The sequence below is a fragment of the Vulpes vulpes genome, chromosome 12 (genome assembly GCF_048418805.1).
Source record: "Vulpes vulpes isolate BD-2025 chromosome 12, VulVul3, whole genome shotgun sequence".
NCBI classification, from domain to species: Eukaryota; Metazoa; Chordata; class Mammalia; order Carnivora; family Canidae; genus Vulpes; species Vulpes vulpes.
This window is the reverse complement of record NC_132791.1, coordinates 112,627,431-112,649,585: the sequence shown is the minus strand read 5'-3', so window position 1 is coordinate 112,649,585 and position 22,155 is coordinate 112,627,431. Positions and strand designations below refer to the sequence as shown.

Here is a 22,155-nt window from a genome sequence, read left to right as displayed (position 1 = left end):
GAGGAGCAAGGCAGAGGGAGAAGCAAGCTCCCCGCTGAGCAGGAAACCCGTTCCTGGCCTTGATCCCAGAACTCCAGGATCATGACCTGAGCTGAAGACAGACACTTAACTGCCTGAGCCACCTAAGTGACCAATATCTGGCATTTAAAAGACAGGAAATTCTATGGGGCACCTAGGTGGCTCAGTCAGTTAAGCATCCAACTCTTGATTGCAGCTCAGGTCATGGTCTCAGGGTCCTGAGATTGAGACCCACATGGATTCTGCACTCAGTATGGAATTTGCTTGAGATTCTCCTCCACCCACTCATCCACCTTCACTTGTGCATGTGCTCTCTCTAAAAATAAACAAACAAATAAATAAATGACAGGAAATTCTAAAGAAAGTATAAACACTAGAAATTTTATAAATCCAAGTCTCCTTAGCCACCATTTCTGGAGAGTGAAAAAAAAACATCCAAGATCTCCATGGAAAATTCCTGGTGTAAGTGTCGTAGACTCTCACTGAATATGAGGAATTGTGTTTCTAAATACTGGGTCAAACATCATTTCCCTTATGAAGATGTAGGCTTTGTTGCACATAAGTGAGGTAACTAGAATGTTACAATTATAAACATATGTTCTTTGGATCATTCATTTCCATTCAACTCACAGACTGTTCTTGAATCAAGGCTGTACTTATAGGAACATGGGGCAAATATCTGGTTATTTTGCAGCCATAGATCTGTTGTCAAAGACAAAGAAGGGACTCTGGGTTGGAATTACCCAAATTATATAATTGCTATAAATAAAATTCATGAGGTAACAATCCAGTCCCTTCTCTTGAGTGGGTTTCTGTAGACAGTCTTTGACGTTCAGTTCATTAAAGCAACTTTTTTCCTATTAAAATGTTTAATTTTTTAGCTGGATGCCTACGTTAAATGAAATTTCCTGCATCATAAACAACCTCCTTAAAGTGCATCAGTGTATTTATGGGACCATTTTATTTCACACTTGCAAAAGCGATTTTTTTAATCCTTTGGATTTATTTCATTTGATTTACTTAAAAGCCATTGATAAAAAGATTAAGATGAGCCTAGAATTCAGAAATCCTTGGAAGTAATTGTCAATTTTATAGTTCCTTAAAGAAGCATTAAAAACTTTACACTTAAACAAAAATTGAATTTGCTGTTCATATGCATAAAAGGTTTAATGGCATATAAATTGGGAATAATTGTTCTGTTTAAAAGGATTAAATTAAACCTAAATCAATAATAACATGTGCAGTTTCAATTTAACTGCCTACTTAAAATAAAGTGGCAAATAAATAACTGCTAAATGATTAATAGCAGTGCTTTTATTCACCTCCTCAACAGACAAAATGGCCAGTTATTGAATATTTTATTATGAGTGCAAAGGATGTTAATTGTACTAGAAACATGCTCTAATTTTAGTAATTTTTTGATTGAATGCTATACTAAATATGAGGCTCTTCATTAAATGGAGATTTTATTTTGTTTGAAGTTGAGTACAGTAAGTACTCAAATATGGTCCATTAAAGCCCGCAAATATCATGGCGTATGCATATGAGACCACCCTCCCCTTTCTCTCTGCATCCATGTCTTATCGAGGCATCTGAAGAGGAGACCTGGCATCTGTTGTCTGAACAGTAACAAAAGAGTTGTGTATGCATTGTCTGTGTAACCTTTCTATCACATGGGGAGGGAAAGAAGTGCATGTTTTGTGTGCAGATGATTACTGATGAAGGAGCACTTCACACTCATTTTGTTCCAGTGTGTTGACCTGGACCACAAAACCTAATTGAGCTTCTTAGCACACAAGCTCAGTACAATGGGGTCCTTCAGTATCATGTTCTATTTCAACCATTAGATTCGTTTCTGTGAAGTATTACAGCATCCCATGCCCGTGATTTTGCAAAACATAACCTCACATTTGTTTCAATACAGAGTTTCCATCTAGAAAGGGGATGGAGGGGATACTCTGAGATGGTCATTGCAGGTGTAAATAGTGCAGTGTAATTAAAACTCTTAGAAGAGCCCCATTTTCAGATTCAGATCTCCTCTGTATACATTATTAGAGTTTCTCTTCACATGATTGGTTCAAAAACATTTTTCTCAGCCAAAGCAATTCATTTTTTCCAATCTGTTCCAACACCCTTTGTATTTTCTAGGTTGCACTTAAAACACCAGTCTTTCTGCCATGTGTGATATACTTCTACAGGCATTTAAGAACAGTAATTTGTTGAGGCCAGAAATTACAGCTCTTTCTGAAGATCTAAAGTAATTTAATTCTCCCCGTTTTATCTTCCTCCTCATCCTTTCACCAGGTTCTTAAAATATTTCATCACGTGGCTGAAATTTCTTAGTCCCATTTCTGAAACCACAGTTCAAACAGATTGTCCACAGGTGCCTAAGTCATGGTAACAAAAACGGGAGTTTTGAAGATCAGTGTTACTTCTTTCAGGCCACTAAGATGCCACTTAGCACGTCACAAGACAACTTTGTGCCCTAGAAATAACTTAAGCCATAGGGAGAAAAGAATCCCTTGAGATCCATCGTCAGGAAGCACAATACATGACAACGTTATGTCATGGTGACCGAACGTAACACATGGCAAGCAAAGAACGGTGACAGAGGCTTTCATAGCCAGCCTTCACTGGATCCATACTCTGTGTCAAGGACACAATTCATTGTAAGCATTCATATGTATTAGGTCACTTAATCCTCTCAAGAGCACTGTGAGATAGCACTGTGATCCTCATTTTATTGATGAGGGCACAGAGAAGTTAAATGACTTGCACATGCTCACACAGGAACTGGTGGCACCAGGGGTTGAGTTCAGACAGTCTGATTCCTTGTCCCGAGACACTCTGCTATACCATTTCTCAGAACCAAAAGACACCATATCGTTATTCAGGAAGGAGAGCCCCCCCGAGATTCCGTATAACTGAGGGAGGTCTGCAGTCATGATTAGACATTATGCCATTTTCAGCAGGTGCTGGTTAAATGTGATGACCACTGTGAGTGCCAGTTTTCTGCAGTGTAACTGAAGACACAGAATCAGGGAAACCATCTCCTTCAATCCTTGAAGACTCCCTTTTTTAAAAATAAGATTTATATATTTATTTGAGAAGGGAAGGGGAGAGCAGAGGAAGAGGGAGAGGGAAACTCAAGCAGACTCTGTGCTGAGCGTAGAGCCCAACACAGGACTTGATCTCACGACCCTGAGATCATGACCTGAGCTGATACCAAGAATCAGACGTTCAACTGACTGTGCCAGCCAGGCAACGCTGAAGACTACCTGTTTTTTAAAATAATAAGCATTCTTCAGCCTATTGATTCTTTTGTGGGTTTATCATAGGATCATAGAATAGAACTAAAATGGACTATGAAATATCAACTAGCAATTGAATCTAGAAATAAGAGGTTAACATAGTTTCAGCGATAAGCAAGCTTATGCCCCCTGTTTTAAAAACCCTAGTGCTGCATTTCTTTATACATCTCATTTATTACTTGATTATGAGAGTTGGTGCATAAAGCCTATTTCCTTTCTAGCAGGTAAGGTCCACTAGCCTGCTCTGTTTCGCTCGCTATGCTTCAATGCCCAGGACCCGGGGAGCTGCTCAGCACATATTTGTTGACTGGCCGACTAATTCACTGACTCACAGACAGGCCTTGCTCCACGACCACCTATGGGAGTAGCTGCACAAAACAGGCCAGCTCAGCGGACGGGAGTCAGGGCTGACTGCCAGGGTTTATGTCCTGACTCCACCACTTGTTAGCTCGGTGACCTTGGGAAAGTTGCATAAGCTCTCTAAGCTCCAGTTTCCTCATCTATTAAATAGGGATAATAATTCCTTCTTAGGGCTCTTCTAAGGAAAACACTGGAGATTCACTGTCAGCATTGCCTAATTGGCATGCAGAATACGTGCTGTCTCCCCAGTCGGCGCTCCACATCCCAGCCACCCCCCCAAGTAGCAGAGCAGTGATCCCCAGTGGGATGCTCACTTTCAAAGGCTGCCAACCTCTGCTTTAAGGCATACAAAGAAGGCTCGTTATTCTAAAACTTTACCAAAAAAACCAAGCAAACAAAAACACCTCCATAGATAATCCCCTCCCCAGATTCATCACTTGGGCTCTCCAGAAGTATTTATGATTTATGTCTCACTAATATCTCTGCTGTCTAATTAAATTATTTTTGCTCAAAGCCAGACTCTCAAGTGAACTTAGATAAGCCAAGTTCCTTCAGAGAGTTTACAAAGCCTTTCAAGATCTCACACCTGTTTCACCCTGAGCTCTCCTCAATCTTCCTTCCATCTGTACAGAATCTGTTCTTTGAAAGCACCACGTTCTGTTTTACAAGCTCTTCCCTCAGCCTGGCATACACTCCCTGTCCTCTGTAGCCGTAGGTCTCAGCTAAACCATCACTTCCTTCAGAATGCTACCCTCTAACCTCCAGAGATGGGATTGGAGGTCCCTTGTGAGTCTCGGTCACCCATGCTCCTCATCAGGACACTCATCACTCCCATAGGAAATTGCTTGTTTTCTTGTCTGTATTCCCCACCAGGCCATGAACCCATCACTGTTTCCCCTGGCTCAGTACCGGCTCAGTACACACTCAGCAGAATCACTGAGTGAGCTAGTGAATGAGAGAAGCTACATTCTGTGAAACAGAGCAAATGAAGGACAGGACTGTTGAATTTACTTTTTTCCTTTCAATGTGTATTGGATATGGGGAAACAGCATCTTTATTTAAAGAACATCTCATGCTTTTATTTGCTTGAAGATCTAATAAGGTACCCCTTAATCTGTTCTCCCCCCCGCCAAAATCACAGTTGATCTTTATATTTGACTCATTATAAGATGAACCCTGAAGTCATTTGCTAATTTGGTCCAATGAAAGAAGCTTTTCTGCATGTTTAGATTCTAATTTGCTACTATTGGGTTTTCAAAAATCAATATCTGATGCTACATTTGTGTTGACCTGAGTGATTTTAGAGGCTCACTTACTTAAGAAATGCTCATTAACTCCTCTGTCTGTAGCACAGGGTAGAGCACTAGGGCAGAGGTTAGGGAAGTGTGTAGGTTAGGAAGTGTCAGTGCCTGCCACCCAGAGGCAAAGTTACCATGGTGAAAGATGAAATAAGCACAAATACAGAATATTAATTAAGACACACTGTTTCATTTCAATGTTTATGCAATCCTGAGAAGTAAACAGAATCTTACTTATCCCTCCTTACAGACAACAGAAACTGGCTCACAGAAGGCATGATTTCATGTACCAATTAGGAAAGGACAAACCCAGAAACTGAGCCCAGATCTGTCCAGTCCCAAGTCCAGATTGTGCCCTATTGGACCACTCCATGTCCCCATAACACGCCCAGTGAGACCCATAGAGTCAAGTGAAAGGCAAGACCAAACATAGTGTGAGTTCATGAGCCAAGACATCACATAGGGAGAAACCTCCTGCTCCTCAAAGCCCCAGAGACCAATAACCCTGTGGTGCTTAGGGAGTGGGGCGAGTGGTATAGTTTGATGTCTGACTTCCCAACGAATGTGCACAATCTCCATTCCGGCATTTTGCTGGAAGAGAATTATCATTTTTCTTCCCTCAGTGGAGAAAGAAGCACAGCCTACTCCAGGAAGCTCTCCATCTTAATACGTGAACTAAAAATTCAAAATGACAGTTTAGCAAGGCATGGGAGTTTTGTCTTTCCACTCTTTTTTGCCTTACATCAAATCAAAAGAAATCTTGGTCCACATTAAGGGAAGTAAATTAGCAGTAGGGGCACCATTAGTTTGTTTACCCAGCATAAAATTATGTCCTCTGTAAACGGGAATATCAAGTAGCATAAAAAGCCTAGGCGATTTACATTTTCTTTTTGATTAGAGGATTGCATCTACTATACTCAAGGAAGGAAAATCTCTCCCATTTAGCTTTTGAAGATCAAAGGGGCCATTAAATATGCCATATTACCAGCATTTTTTTTCCTTTTTTTTTTTTTGGTTAAGACCAAGAGGTGCTTTACAGATTGAGATTGTCATGAGGAAAAGGGAAGACTTTATTTGGGGTCATAGGCACTGATTGTGGACTAGCCCGTGTCCCTATGGTAGGACCATATGTTTAACCTTTTGCTGAAATAGGGCTGTCCTACAGCTTAGAGCACACGCTGACCTGTGTACTGTCTTATGTGCCTCGATCCAACAAAACAAACGAATATGAACTAAGAGCTTTCCAAGTGAGAAATCATCTGATTCTAAAGATTGGGGATCTTTCTACAGCACACATGATAAAATCTACAAAGACACAATGCAAAGCAAAATCACTTAGAAGGAGGATGAATCTAGGTAGGCATTCCACTGGGATAAATCTTGCTTTCCCTCACAGGAGGAGCAGACCAAGGAACATATTACCCAGGCAATAATGGCATTTTCTTCCTAGATAAGCAGCCAGATGTGTATGTCACCAACCAAAACATGCAGTTTTTTCACTAGCTGAAGTCCCTAAGGTGTGCATAAGTAATAGCATCCCTTGAACCACAGTGATTCACAGTTTGTGTTTTTCAGCTGTTTTCTGGCATTTATAAATTATTCCCCATTTTTACTTCCTAATTTAACAAACTCAGAGAGTTAAGAACTTATGCCCTTATGTATACTGCGTAAGCCTAATTTGAGCCTCAGATATACCTTCAACACCTAGGTAGTAGAAGGAACATTGTAGAGAGAGATTCAAGTAAGATAATCAACTAAATATAACAAGTAAATTCATTTTGATTAAGGACCTGACATTTCCTTTCTGCTTTGGGCAGCCAACGACCACTAGAAGACAAATATTCAGACCTCCGATATGACCCAAACTGGAAGAGTAAGAAAGAAGAGGGGAAGTTGCTGACTATGGATGCATTGCCAGAGTCTGTAAACAGCTCTCCCGAAAATCTGACTTTGGATCCATTGTACCCTTCCAAGGAAACGTCAATGGAACTCTCAGAGGAAAAAGGGGAACCCAAGAGTAGCCCACAGAGTGCTGCCTCCTTACTTGGCAGTGAATTTTTAAGCCCAAACTATGAGCGTGGTGCCCATCACAGCCAGCCATTTTCGGAGCTGAGCGACAGTGATCTGGGGGAGAAGTCAAGCAACCTCTCTCGGTACCTGAAGAGTTCAAGTTCCCACAATGAGGTTTTCCTGCCAGGATCACGTGGCCCTCGGCGAAGGAAGTCCAAACAATATTTCGTGGAAAAAAACAAGCTGACTTTGGGATTACCTACTCCTAAAACCAACTCTTATCTTCAACTTCACAATAGAAGAAGGGGGGAAATTCTCCCAGAACAGGTATGTAAGCGCTACTTAATAATCTCTTCCATGCACTAGACTGGAATTTGCCTTTATTTGAAATGGCTGGAGATCACTTCCGTTGAGATGGTGATGTCATTGTAACCATGTGGCTGAGTAAAACAAATGTCCTATATCTCACTCCTCTTTGAAGAATCAGAGGAATTATTCCATTTTTTAAAAGATTTTATTTATTTATTCATGAGAGACACACACAGAGGGAGAGGCAGAGACATAGGCAGAGGGAGAAGTGATATGGGACTCGATCCCAGGACCCTGGGATCATGCCCTGCGCTGAAGGCAGATGCTCAACCACTGAACCACCCAGATGTCCCTATCAACTAATTCTTAAGAGCAAAATCAAAGCCAACAATGTCTTGCAATGCTATAATTCAATTATTATATCCAATATATTTTCATTCATGGGGTAAATGGGTGACGGGCACTAAGGATGGCACATGATATGGGAATGAGCACAGGGTGTTATACTATATGAATTTATATTATATTTATATTGAATTTAAATATTTTTTAAAATTAAAAAAATTCAAGGAACCATAGAATTTTTAAAAAATTTATACTCCACTAAATAAAATATAGGACTGAAGGTTTGATTCTGTGTTAAGAATTGCTTTGTTTCCAGTACAGCACTGGCTTTCAACTCTATTAAAAGTCCCAATACATTGGAGGGGACATGACACACTCATGTCAGTAACAGCAACACACACAAGTGATTCTCAACTTAAATATTATAAACATTTGGGGTGGTAGCAGGAGGGTGGCAGGCTACAACATGTAGTTGTTTTGTTTTGTTAATTATCCAGGTGATTCTATTACCTTTCCAACCACAATTGATAATCACTACACCACCCTTTATTTTGAGCAAATGATATCATTAAACTTTAGTCACTCCATCTATGGAATGAGAACAATAAATGCCCTCTTTTTTTTATCTCATCATTTCAAGAGTAAAGTCTATCCCTGGTGATGGATTCAAAATCCACTGGAGCCAGTAACCTTAGTTCTATTTCATGGGCACTCATAAAGCTTTTATCAGCACACCTCCTAGTGGACATGTCCATGGGCATAAAAAAAGAATGCTAGATCAGTATATCCACCATCCTTCTTAGAGAAACAGCTTGAAATTCATTATTTACTAATATGAGGTCATTTTTTAATATGAAGGAAAGGTTATTACATTAAACGGGGATGCCCTTTGACCTATTCCAAATTCAAATTGGTATTATTTAAAATGCCCTCACCTGTCCTACCCTGTAAGTATTTTTTGATAAAACAGGAAAGAGGAAGTAGATGAACATTTGTGATTTTCTCTAAATTCAGAAACTCCCTTTATAAAGGATTATGGTCACACCCTTGCTTTTGTAACTAATAATAAAACAGAGGAATGGATGTAGTATATTCAGCTAAATTATCAAAACACTTAGCTGAATGCAAACAAAATTTTCAACATTTGGGGCCCAATTTTAGATGTTAACACACTTTTCATAAAATATTTGAAATTTTGAATTTTGCTTGGTTGCCCCTTTAAAGATATAAATTCAGCACAGTCCAATATCTGTGAAAAATGTTTATAGCCAGTAATTTCTCCTAGACTAGAACAATATTTTTCATTTATTTGCAAATTTGTTCCCCCAAAAAGCCAGTCTAGAAGGAGAGGCAAATAGCGAAGCCAAAGGAAATTTTAATTTCTAATAAAAGTGAAAATAGCTTTATTCTAAACTCTTTAATTGCTGATTTCTTAATTACTAATTTTTCTTAGTAGTTATAACTTCATTTGCAAACAATATTGGTGTAAGTGGACTGTCAGTGACTCCACAGCATAATTTTTGGTTATGCCAGCGAGAAAACTTTAAAGCATTTTTGGCTTGCTCAATCTGTAAGCTCATAAATTAGTCTTTGAAGTGGCCATTGACCTTGTCTACCACTCTCTCCAGGTTCAAACGTCTAAGAGCTGATTGCTAATTACATTCAAAATTGTTTCTTCACCATTGCCCAACATACATTTCCTTTATCTTATTCCTATTCTTTTAAAGATAAAAGTTAGTGATAGGATATGTGTAACTGTTTCATTGAATTATAATCAATAGCCTAGAGCAATGTGTTCAAGTCATTATTTATATATGAAGTATGTGCAAGTCTTTCTGTCAGTACAGATTAGAGGTTTCCTTACGGGCAAGAACTATGCTTTGTACCTATTTTTAATTTTCATAGTAACTATCCTAACATATACTGTAAAGTCTCAAGAAATATATGAGGAATGAAAAATAGACCTCTTCCATCAACTCCAAACTTATTCTCTTTACTATAAATTTTATATGAGGGGGAAATGGTCTTTCTAAAGCAATGGTTTGAAATCCTGAGAAACTATATTAGATTCACCTGAGAAACTAATTTTGAAAAGTGATTCTTGGCATCACCTAGACCAATGGGCATTTCTGGGTAAGACCCTGAGTGCCAGTATTTTTCTTTTAAAGATTTTCAACTGATTCTAATGTGAAGCCAGGTTTAAGAAGCAGTGTTCCAGACCAGAGCAGTGATTCTATTCTCATCCTTAGCTTCACAATGGAATCATCTGGAAAATTAAAAGAATACTGATTCCTTGGCCTGAAACCCTGAATTTCTGATTTAACTCATCTGGGATACATGTCAGCATGGGGATTTTTCAAAGCTCTCCAAGTTATTCAAATGCTCAGCCAAGAATGAGAACCACTACTTTATATCAGGGATTCTCAAACATTGGTGTGCATCAGAATCAACTGGAGGGCTTGTTAAAAACAGATTGCTGGACCAAACCTAATGGTTTCTGATTCAGTAGGCATAAGGTGGGACCCAAAAATCTGAACTTTCTATATGGTTCTGGCTGGTGCCACTTCTGCTGTTGGGCCCACTGATAACCACTGATTTTTTTCCCCTCAAACTTTATGACACTTATGAACCACCCCAGAATCTCATTAAAATACAAATTTTGATCCAGTAGGTCTCAGGTAAGACTCAAGAGTGTGCATTTCTTTTTTAAACATGTTTTAAATATTTATTTTAGATAGTGAGAGAGAGCCCGAGCAGGGGGAGAGGGAGAAGAAGACTCCCCACTGAGCAGGGACCCCAACATGGGGCTCGATCCCAGGACCCTGGGATCATGACCTGAGCTGAAAGCACAGACACTTAACTGACTGAGCCACCCAGGTGCCCTAAGCTGTGCATTTCTGATAAGCTCCCAGGTGATGTCAAGGCTGCTGGTTCATGGACCACACATAAAGCACATACAGGGTTTTTCAGAAACCCAAGTCACAGTTGTGTAAGTCAGTATCCATAGAGTATTGATGTCTTCAATGGCTGATGGATTATTCTGCTGGTTTGGGAGCAGGAGCTAAGAATTGAGGGTGGCAGCTTTCGAAGGTATTGTTTAACATTAAGCAGCATCTATCTGGAAGGTTTTCATGGTTAAAAGTCTATTTTCTCCTCTTAATTTCATTGAAAGAGATGACCAATGTTTTGTAACTGAAATTTTGAAACGATAAATGACATCTATTGCCAAATGAATGACTCAATGTCAATTACCATTACACAGCCAAGAAAATCAGCTTTTTAATATATCATTTTAACACAAGTATTTAGGCCCAGGGTCTTAATTATTGTCTTTGGGAATATTTGGGAAGTATATCTAAGAAGTTTACAACATTCCAAGAAAATGTCAACTTTTTAAAAAAATAAAACTCAAAAAGCTGAATAAATTCAGATAAAAAATAAGAGCAGGAATAATAAAGCAAGCTCTGGACACTAAGAATCATGAGAGAATCTGGCACTACTATGTAGTGTATTATAAAGCCTCAATAAGTAAATATTAAGATAATATTTAATGCACATATAGACAGAAAAATGGAACAACAGGGTAGAAAGTCTAGAAATAGAGTCAAATTACATATGGGAATATAGAATATGATACAATGATTTGATAAAGCAGTATCTCAAATCACTGAGGAAATGATTAAAAGGGTTGTTCAATAAAACTGGGTAGCCATCTGGAATAAAATGAAGTCAGATCCATACCTCATATCATACAAGTTCCAGTTGGATCAAATATTTAATTTTTAAAAATTAAACTATAAAAATACTAGGGAAAAAAATAAGCAATTTCTCCCATAACCTCAAGATGGTTCAAAATCCAAAATCTCCAAAAGATTGATAAATTTGACTAAATACCAAAAATTTCTGTAGCAAAAAAAAAAAAAAAGCAAAATATAAGGAAGAAAAATATTTCTAATTTATATCACAGGTAAAACACAATATCCCTAATATATAAAGAGCTCCTTAAAATCAAGACCAAAAATTCCAATATAAAAATACATAAAGGCCATCAAGAGAAAAGTTTATACATTATTTCTATGATACATATGAAAAGATGCCCAACCTCAGTCAGAGAAATACAAATCAATACTACATTAGGATTCTATTTTTTTTAAAGATTTTATTTATCTATTCATGAGAGACAGAGAGAGAGAGAGAGAGAGAGAGAAGCAGAGACACAGACAGAGGGAAAAGCAGGCTCCATGCAGGGAGCCTGACACGGGACTTGATCCCAGGTCTCCAGGATCACGCCCTGGGCTGAAGATGGCTCCAAACCACCCGAGCCACCCAGGCCGCCCTATTTTTTTACCTATAATTAAACCAACAAAATTCCAAACATTTGCTGAACCTTTAGGCAAAAAATACAGTCAAATTTGTGAGATAATAAATTGGTATAATGGGTATGGAGGACAATTTGTTAATATCCATTTAAAATATAAATACATATGCTCCTTGGAAAAGTAAAACATAATGGCTAAAAGAATAGACTTCAGAGCCAAGGTGGCTGGCACCACCACTTGCTGTCTGACCTTGGGCAGGTAGCTTAACCCCTATATGCCTCAGTTTCCTCATCCTTAAAAAAAGATAATAGCACTTCCTCACAGGATTATGAAGATTAAATAAATGAATAAATATATGTGTGCAGTTAGATCAATCCCTGCTTTATAGCAAACACTGTATAAGTATTAGCAATGATTATTTTTATTTGACCCCACATATTCCACTCCTAGGAATTTTTCCTGGTTATATATGTGCAGTTTTAAAATAACTCCTGTACAACATTATTCATTACAGCCTTTTTTTTCAGCAAAGGATTGGAAACCACCCAGATGTCTATCATGTGGGTAATACTGAAATTATAGTACATCCATAGAATAAAGTACATTTTGTAGCTGTTAAAAAAAAAGTGAGGATGAAAAAAAATGAGGATGTTCTCCATCCTCATGATTATGGACAACTTATCAGGGTTTATTAAAAGGGAAAAACTAAAGATACAGAACACTGCAAACAGTGTGAAAAAATGAGGAAGAATAAAGATATATGTATATTTTTTCTTTGATATGCATTAAAAAACTGGGAGGATATCCAGGTGGTTAACTGTAGAGGTTGGGAGGGGAACAGGTTGGGGTCACAGTCTTTCACTTTATACCATTATACAGCTCTTCTTTTTTAAAGCCTGCCTGTGGATTCACAAGACATGACATTTTGTAGTAACCCTTGTAATTTCACACCCGTGACAGCTCAGGGTAAGCCACGTTGCATTCTTGTACTTGTAAATATTGGCTCAAAGCAGAAGCATCAGTTTTTAAATTAAGCTGCCCCACAATTTTTTTTTTTTTTTTTTTTGCCATTTTTCATAGATCTGTTGATGGTACATTAAAATGCACTGGAAAAATCACCTTGGAATTCAGGAGATCTTTATCACATGACCTGTGAAGCAAGGAACTGATATAAAAACCAACACACACTAGAGGGCACCTAAGTATCACGGTCAGCCAGGAACTTTGCCGTTGAATATTCAGGACTTACTTTTTACTCATGATTTGTTCAGTGTTTGTCTGAAACTCATTAGTTAGAATTGGAGTCCATTTATGATCTACCATTAAAAGAAATCTGTGTCTTGAAAAAGGAGCTACCTTTCTATCTTGATTCCAGCATGACTTTGAAGACTGATGAAGGTAAAATCTAGCGTGCCCACAAAAGAGCAGTAAGTGCTTTAGACATGTTATTCTTCTCTTGTCCTGCCCCCGGGGGTGGGGGGGGGGGGGGAGAAAAAAATCACAGATACTTCGTGAAAGCAAATATAGAAAGGTTATACGGTCACCTATAGTCTTCAAGACAATATAAAGCCCTAGAAAGAATCCACTACCCATTTTGAAGGTCAACATACATTTGTGGCTCCTGCTGAGACAGCAGGTACGTCAGCCAACAGACCTTTATTGAGCACCAGCTACATGCTTGGTGCTCAGTGTTAGGGATGTAACAGAAAACAGGGCAAAGGAGCTTGGGCTTCAAGGAACTTCTGTTCCAGTCATGTAACAGAGGCAAGAAATCTAACAAAATAATTTCAAGTGCCAATACATATCTTAGAGAATACTGAATAGCTTTACTTAATAACACGATGAAGGGGGTGTAGCTAGGATGTCTGAGTACTTGGGAAGGACCCTCTGAGGATATGTCATTCAAGCTGAGATGTGAACAGATGAGAAAGAGAAAACTATGGAATCTCTGGGGGAGGAGGTTTGGTTTGTGCCAGCCCTGGTAGCACAGGGGCAACCGCTAGGGGCAACACAATGCTATGGGAGAAAAAAAATAAAACCAAAACAAGCACCAATTTGGAAGTTAGACAATCAGGGATTATATCCTGACTCTCCAGCATACTAGGTGGTAGCACTTCCTAGATATTTGAGCAAGTGACTCTTTAAGTCTTACATTCTTTATCTATTGTATGGGGTCAATTTCTGCCTTAGAGGCCTATTGGGAAAATTATACAAAGCTCCCGACATGCAGCAGACAATAAAGGGAAGCTATTGTCACAATACTGGGCATTCTGAAGCCATAGGAAAGGAAAGGAATCATTCTGGGAACAGGCCCTTCGAAACAGATTTTTTTTTTCTTTTTTCAGGTCAATAGTGCCTCAAGATGAAAGGAATGGGACTTCAGGTAGAATAAGAAAATATAGCTAAAAGAGTAGCATTTCAATGCCTTAGTAGCCCAATCTATATGGTATGACTCCCAGAAGACTGTCCACAAAAGGGTACGTGTAGGCACACTTCGCACTTGCCATGTCTATGCCAGATTCAAACTCTCAGAGTGGTACACAGGCTCTCCGTGACCTAACCCCTTCCTGCTGCTTCAGCCTTTCCCTTTGTCATCCCCACCCCCAGCCCTGCCCCTTGCATCCTCAGGATCCTCAGGGAACTCACAGCTCCCAGAACCCAGCATCTCCACTGCGTTTCTGGTCATGGACCACTCTTTCTTGCCTTGTTTGCTTAGGAAAACCTTACCCTCCCTCTTGAGATGCAGCTCAAAGGCCTCTGCCTTCTACCTCAGACCCGGGATTATGGGATGACCAAATGAGATACTGTATGTGAAAGCTTTGTATATAACATGTAGCCCTACATATTTATTATTGAACATTTGATTTAATTTAGTTTCCTACTGGATAAGACTAATATTTTTAAAATATTTTTAAATATTTTTAAAATATTTTTTTAAATATTTTTTTAAATATTTTTTTAAAATATTTTTATTTTTAAATATTTTAAAATATTTTTAAAATATTTTTAAAAAGATTGATTTGAGAGAGAGAGAACATGAGTGGGAGGGGCTGAGGGAGAAGGAGAATCTTGAGCAGACTCCCCACTGAGCACAGAGCCTGATGCAGGGATTAATTTCATGACCTATGAGATCAAAGACCTGAGCCAAAACCAAGAGTTGGCGGCTTAACTGACTAAGCCACACAGGTGCCCCTAGACTCATATTTAAGTAACAGATTGCTCTTCTTTTCTATAGTTTTAGGTTTATATAATTATCTATAAAATTAAGCTATACCTTTATTTCAAGTGATGATCATTCTTTTCTATTTGGTTAGAAACAGAATTCTTTTTTTTCTTAGAATTCTTCCAGTTTGGTTATATTTTTCCGTCTCCCCTCTATTATATGCATAAAAATTATTCTTCTATAAAGTACTCTGTATCTTCATTGATTGAGTTATTTTTTCCTTTTGCCCTGCATGACCACAACAAGAGCACTTACTTATGACAGCATAATTCAAATTGAACTTTGGAGTTTTTTTCTAGTATAACACATTTCCTAAGGCATTTTTCTGTGCACACCACTCAGCACTTAGTTGGTTTAACTACCAATTGTATGATCTATAGAGTGACACTCCATTAATTCAGCATTACTGCTGAGGGAATCCATGATAAGACAACTTTCCACGTAACCAAAGCATGCCCTTTCAGAATCCTGAACCTTAACATAAGCAATCATTTCTCAGGATGGCTTTCACAAACATGCCCAGAGGGCTCCACAGGCCTGGCCATCTTCCCCGGGCCATTGCACCTGCTTCTGTGGTAAAGTCCAGAGCCATGGTAATGGGAGGAAGGATGCTCTGACTCTTTATTAAATGCCCCAGTCCGCTAGGAGTCTGAGTCATTTTTACTGCTGTCACTGTATCTGCTCTTTAGGAGCTTCTGGCCTTATGGGAAGCAGACATTGGAAGAGTCAGCATCAGGGTGCCTGGGCGGCTCAGTCCATCAAGCGTCCAACTCTTAATTTCAGCTCAGGTTGTGATCTCAAGGTCGTGAGATCGAGCCCTGTATCAGTAAGTCTGCTTGAGATTCTCTATCCCTCTCCCTTTGCCCCTCCCCCCACACTCCAAATAAATAATAAACAAAATTTTTAAAAAATAAATAAGATAGTCAGTACCTGTAGAAGAGACATGTAAGGTCCCAAAGGAACACAGAAGAAAAAGTGCCTGAGTCTGTCAGGGGAAGCCAGAGGGGGCTTCACAGAAGAGGCAACCATTGAACAAATTCTTCAAAAGGAAGGTAGCAGGTGGTGGTGGGCAACAAACATACTGCAGGCAAAGGGAGTGAGTGTGATGGCGAGAAAGTGTTGAATGGACTCGGTTTAGGTGGAGCCTGCTGGTACAGTGGGAACCTCTAGGGTACTAGTCAGTTAACCAAATATAGCAGTTAAAGCAGATGTGAAAAATGATGACCCTAAATAGTTGATTTTCACAGAAAGAATATAAACGTACAGGAACTCACCAGTCTGTCCTGAGGGGCCGAGGCCTCTCCTGTCAGTGTGTGTGATCCTGGAGTACGGTCTTGTCCTTTTGCATCAGTTTGAGAGACCTAGGATTTTTACTTTTAATTTCTTAAAGCCAAAGGGGAAACTTGGGAAGCCTTTAGAGAGGATCTGAGAATCTTTGATTTTTTTTTAAATGACTATTTCCCCTAATCTCTTATATATTTTCCCCCCTAGCCGTCACCTTGCCTTTTGCTTTTTTGGGTCACTCTAAATTATTTTATTTAATTTCCTGAAAATAACAACTCTCTGTTCACACTCAGATTTCTCCAAATTATCTAAGTTTCAAATACATTCTTAAAATTTCCACAACATGTACAATAAAAATTAACAGGTTACGGGCACTAAGGAGGGCACGGGTTGTGATGAGCACTGGCTGCAATACTATATGTTGGCAAATTGAACTTATATTTTAAAAAACAAAAAAGTCTGTGGGACCCCTGCATGGCTCAGCAGTTGAGCATCTGCCTTCAGCTCAGGGCATGATCCCGGGGTCCTGGGATCGAGTCCCGCATCGGGCTCCCTGCAGGGAGCCTGCTTCTCCCTCTGCCTGTGTCTCTGCCTCTCTCTGTGTGTGTCTCTCATGAATAAATAAATAAAATCTAAAAAATATTTTTTAAGCCTTCTGATCCAACCTTAAAAAACAAATAATAAACAAACAAACAGGTTTGCAAATAAATGCAAAAGCCTCTTGGTAAACATACCAGTCAGCTGGTGGACACAGAAATACCAAGGCATCCTAGAGAGTAGCTAGCCAGCTGTGAGCATCAGGTGTGGGCATTAGTTGGGATATCTTAAAGAAGGACTGGAAAGTGCTACTTAATCCAGTGAGTTGAGAAGATGAATACTTCCATGTTGTACCTGTCTAGACTGTGAGGATGGGAGCGTGGGTATTTAGGCCAGAGAAACTGGCAGGTGCCTTCCATGCAGGCTCTTGTACGTCAGTGTAACCCAGGAGCTCTCAGAATGTGGTCCCTGGAACCTGCATCCTCCGCATCACCTGGGAAATTGTTAGAAGTGCAAATTCTTGGGCCCCATCCCAGACCTCTTGAATTAGAAACTCTGGGGCAAGGCCCAGCAATCTGTTTTAATAAGCCCTCTGAGTGATTCTAATGCATGCTCAAGTTTTAGAACCGCTGTGCTAAAGAGTCGTGCCTTTCCTCTACATGATGTGTTATCACTGAAGGATTTTAGTAATGGAGCAATTTGAATTCTGTGGCCATCCAGAGGTCACACTTACATATTCTTGGTTGTGTTATATAGAGCTCAGGTTACCTGATTAATCAAACACAAGATATTCCTAAAAATCTCTTTCATATTCTTAAAAATAGTTAACTGCTTCATTCATTGGCATATATTTATTAAGAGCTTATTATGTGTCAGGCATTGTCTTAGGTACTCAAGCTAGATCACTGAACCAAAGACAAAAGTCCCAGGCCTCATGGGGTTAACTTTCTAGTAGGAAGAGATGGACAATAGACAAAATAGTTAAATCAGTGTATTTGTAGGTGATAGAAGGACTAGGGAGGGAGAGAGAGAGAGAGAGCAGAGAAATAGGGAGTTTGGGTATATGGGGGGGGGCGTGGATTACAGTTTTAAAGAGATCATGAAGGAGGTGAGAGAGCTCATCATGCAGATATTTGAGGAAAGAATGTTCCTGGAAGACAGAACAGCACATGTGAAGGGTGAAGGCCCAGTGGTCCTGGGCAGAGCAAGCAAGAGAAAGGAAAAGATAAGGCCTGCTTTCCACCTTATTTTGTTGATGGTTGACAACCTGACTTTATTATAAACCACAAATCTGGTCAGATAAACAAGTAGGGTCTCCGTATTCTGATTGTAAATGGAGAGTTCAGAGCTCAATATAGACAGGTCTTTTCACTCAGTAATATTTACAGAGCATGTATGTCCGGGCACTTTCAGGGCCGCCCCATGGCTCCCATGAATACCACCACTGGAGCTGGGACTTACAGTCTAGAGGGGAAACAAACCTAGTCACCCAGGCCATACCCATTACAAAAGGGAAAGTACAGAGTGCCAAGGCCGTGAGTTCAGGTGCATCTATTATAACCACAGAGGTGTCAAAGAAGGCTTCCTGGAGGAAGTTCCATTTCAGCTGAGGCTGGAACAGCCTGTTGGAACAGTCAATGGGATTGGTCAGAATAAGTGAGGTGAAGAGGTGTTTCCCATCAAAGGATGGCCTATGCACAGACCCAGAGATCTGGGTACCTGTGGCCCAACCACAGAACTAAGAAAACACACAATGTGAAAAGAGCAGGAAGTACAGGAGGCAGGGCCTTACAAGCCTTTAAAGGTTAAGGGCAATGGAGAAGCACTAAAGGGTGTTAAAGCGGTGGCCAGCAGAATTCGTTTGGGGGTTTTATTTAGGTATTTATTTATTTATTTAACTTTATTTATTCATGAGAGACACAGGCAGAGGGAGAAGCAGGCCCCGTGCAGGGAGCCCGATGTGGGACTCGACCCCGGGACCCCAGGATCATGCCCTGGGCCGAAGGCAGAGGCTCAACCAATGAGCCACCCGGGCATCCCCATTGGAGGGTTTTAAAAGCTGCAGGATCCTATATGGACACTGAATGCAAAAATGCAAAACGTAGTCTGCCCAAAGGTCATCAAATTCTCACTGAGCCCATCCGTGTGAAATGCAAGGTGACACGTTCCACAGGAAGGGGCCAAGTGGCCAACCCGGAGCCAAAATATTTCATGCATTTTGTCTCTGAATCGCTGCATCCCGAATACAAATCCCCAGATCATTCAAACAGCTGTGCAAAATACCCATGTTGGAGCCGCACAATGCGGGGGGGCGGGGGGCTCCCTGCACCCCCTCACCTCCGCCTCTCTTGCTGGCCCTGTACCCGCAGTGCTGCCAGGGGCCGGTTTTGACACGCAGCGCAGCATATTAGAAATCGTGCAGGTCACTCGTTAGCCAAGTCAGCCACTGTTCACTGACTCCAGTGATTGGGTCCCGAAGGGAGGGGGACAGAGGGAACAGATGTCCTGGAGCAATGGTAAGCAAATACTACAGTAAAAAAAAAAAAAAAAAAAAATCAGACCCCTTGGCCTGTTTGATTTTGGATACATGCTGGTGGTTAATACCATCCGGGAGTCACAGGGAAACTGATCTGTCCATTGTAGGGCTCTGCATAATGTCTAACAAGACACAGCATCAAGGAATAAAGGAGCGAAACTTCCAGCGACTTCAGGACTTAAGGATCATATGCTTTCTAAATATGTTGCAGCGTGTGTCTGTGCAGAGCTCTTCGGGTAAAGCCTCAACTTCTCTGTGCGGCGCCGATCCTCTAAGAACCTGCCGAGTTTCTTTGAGAGCGAAGTAGCCGCCCAATCTAGCTCAGCTGTACTCAATCTGAGTCGCTTTCCTTCCTACAAACCCTCACTTCAAAGCAAGGAACATAATGTACAATTTTTTAATGGCTCTAGACTCAGGCACTCAGGCTCTCTGCTCTGCGCCTTACCTCAGTGTAAACACCTAATCAGGATTGCCCGTGCTTCATCAATAGCAGCCAAATGCAATTCGAGAACCGCAAGCCTTTGAAGTCCTCCCAGCAAAGGCCGGTTTTCTAGTCTGGGATAATGACATGCCATGATTGCTGTCTTTGTTGTATCTTTTCAGTAGAGAAGCAATTATAGGCCTCAATTTAACAGAATAGACATTACACAGCTTATGATGCTCAAAATGCAATTTCATTTGATCATTTTCTCGATTTGATTGGTATTAATAGAATGGTTCGCCAAAGGGAAAAAAAAATAGCTGGCAGAGGTTGTGTCCCATTCCACTTTCAAAGAGATAATGTAGAAGTATGCTTTACTTGCCCTGAGACTCTCACTGGGGTGATTCAGACACTGAGTTCCACCAAAACAGCCTGCAGATGGAAATATCCTATATCCTACTACACTCCCTGGGGAAGGAAGCGGAGGACGATGTATTTGTAATTTGGAAACTTCTCAGCAGAGCTATGTGAGGGATCCCATCACGGCGGTCAAACAATCAGTATCGCCAGGGACAGGCTGCATCAATTAAACCAAGCAAGTCCCCTTTACAAAAGCCAAGGAATCAAACATCCTAGTGGCGGATGGAGGAAATAGCCCAATTTTTTCTCCCAAGCTGCTGATAACATTTTTGTCCAAGACATTACCTGTTTGAGGTTTGAAAAAAGATTATTTCCTCCCCTGCTTAGGCAGCCTATTTAGATTTTTTTTCCAACTCTCTAGGCCTTCATTTCTCATCCAGGAAAGAGATGATTTTACTTTTAAATGAGTGGCGTTTCTGGGGGGCCCGAGTGGCTCAGTGGTTAAGTGTCTGCCTTCGGCTCAGGTCATGATCCCAGGGTCCTGGGATGGAGCTCTGGGTAGGGTTCCCTGCGCAGAGGGAGTCTGCTCTTCCCTGCTTGTGCTCCCTTGCAAATAAATAAATTTTTTAAATCTTAAAGAAATAATAAGATAAAAATAAATAAATGAGGGATGCCTGGGTGGCTCAGTGATTAAGCGTCTGCCTTCGGCACAGGGTGTGATCCCGGAGTCCCGGGATCAAGACCCACATTGGGCTCTCTGCAGGGAGCCTGCTTCTCCCTCTGCCTGTGTCTCTGCCTCTCTCTATGTGCCTCTCATGAATAAATAAATCTTTTTTTAAAAAATTAAAAATAATAAAAATAAATTCAAAAATAAAAGATAAAAATAAATAATAAATAAGTGATGTTTCCTTTTAACATCACAGGAGTAAGGGATAGAAATCTTTGCAATTACAAAGCCCAGAGTTATGAAACCTAATACTTTTACAGTCTCCTCGTGTTTTTTAAACCAGGGCCATGAGAGGAGGGACGGAGAGACGGCATCATGGCACTAGTTCCTGACCTTCAGTGGTAGCATTTTTATTTTTAAACTTCCTATTTCAGAGCAGGTTAAGCTGTTCCATGGTGTTGGGAAGTCTTCCTTTTGCAGACTAGGTAATCTTTCAAAATCTGTTGAGTATTCCCATTTGTAATCAGGAAAAAAATCCCATAGTCCAACAGCACGTTTTGTTCCATGTATTCGCCATGATAATTCAAGCATGAAGAAGTCTTATTTTCATTTTTTCCCATTTCCAGATCAACCTTTAAGTATCTAAACTTCCATACCATATGTTTGCCATATCTATATATGTGAGTCTAGTAATGAGGACAGGTACACATCCAAGTGGAGATAAGAGTTCACCCAAAATAGACTTTCTGGCGGCCACAGAAGCCACATCGAGTGGTGAGGAATGAGGTTATCATCGGACTCTGGCTTTTTATTTTTTATTTATTTTTTAAAAGATTTTGTTTATTTATTCATGAGAGACACACAGAGAGAGGCAGAGACACAGGCAGAGGAAAAAGCAGGCTCCACACAGGGGACCCGATCCAGAACTCGATCCCGGGACTCCAGGATCACGCCCTGAGCCAAGGGCAGGCACTAGACCGCTGCGCCAACCAGGGATCCCCAAGGACTCTGGATTTTTAATATTAAACAAGTATTTCCCCCTCTTTCCCTTATTGAATAGCAATTTGCATAAATGTGGAGTAATAGTTACAAGCAGCAGGAGAATCTCAACATAAACATGACCGATTCTAAATCCCATGCTTTTTCCAGCATTACAC

The 22,155-nt window shown here is 40.2% G+C and overlaps 1 protein-coding gene across 2 annotated transcripts in view; it reads left to right on the top strand.

The window, feature by feature from the left end:
* JHY (junctional cadherin complex regulator) overlaps positions 1 to 22,155 on the top strand; it is a 58,783-nt gene that overhangs the window by 9,509 nt on the left and 27,119 nt on the right. For both annotated transcript variants that reach the window (XM_072729507.1, XM_025999030.2), the window contains exon 3: positions 6,805 to 7,324. In XM_072729507.1, coding sequence (XP_072585608.1) covers positions 6,805 to 7,324 — 520 coding nt within the window. The remainder of the gene's footprint in view (positions 1 to 6,804; positions 7,325 to 22,155) is intronic.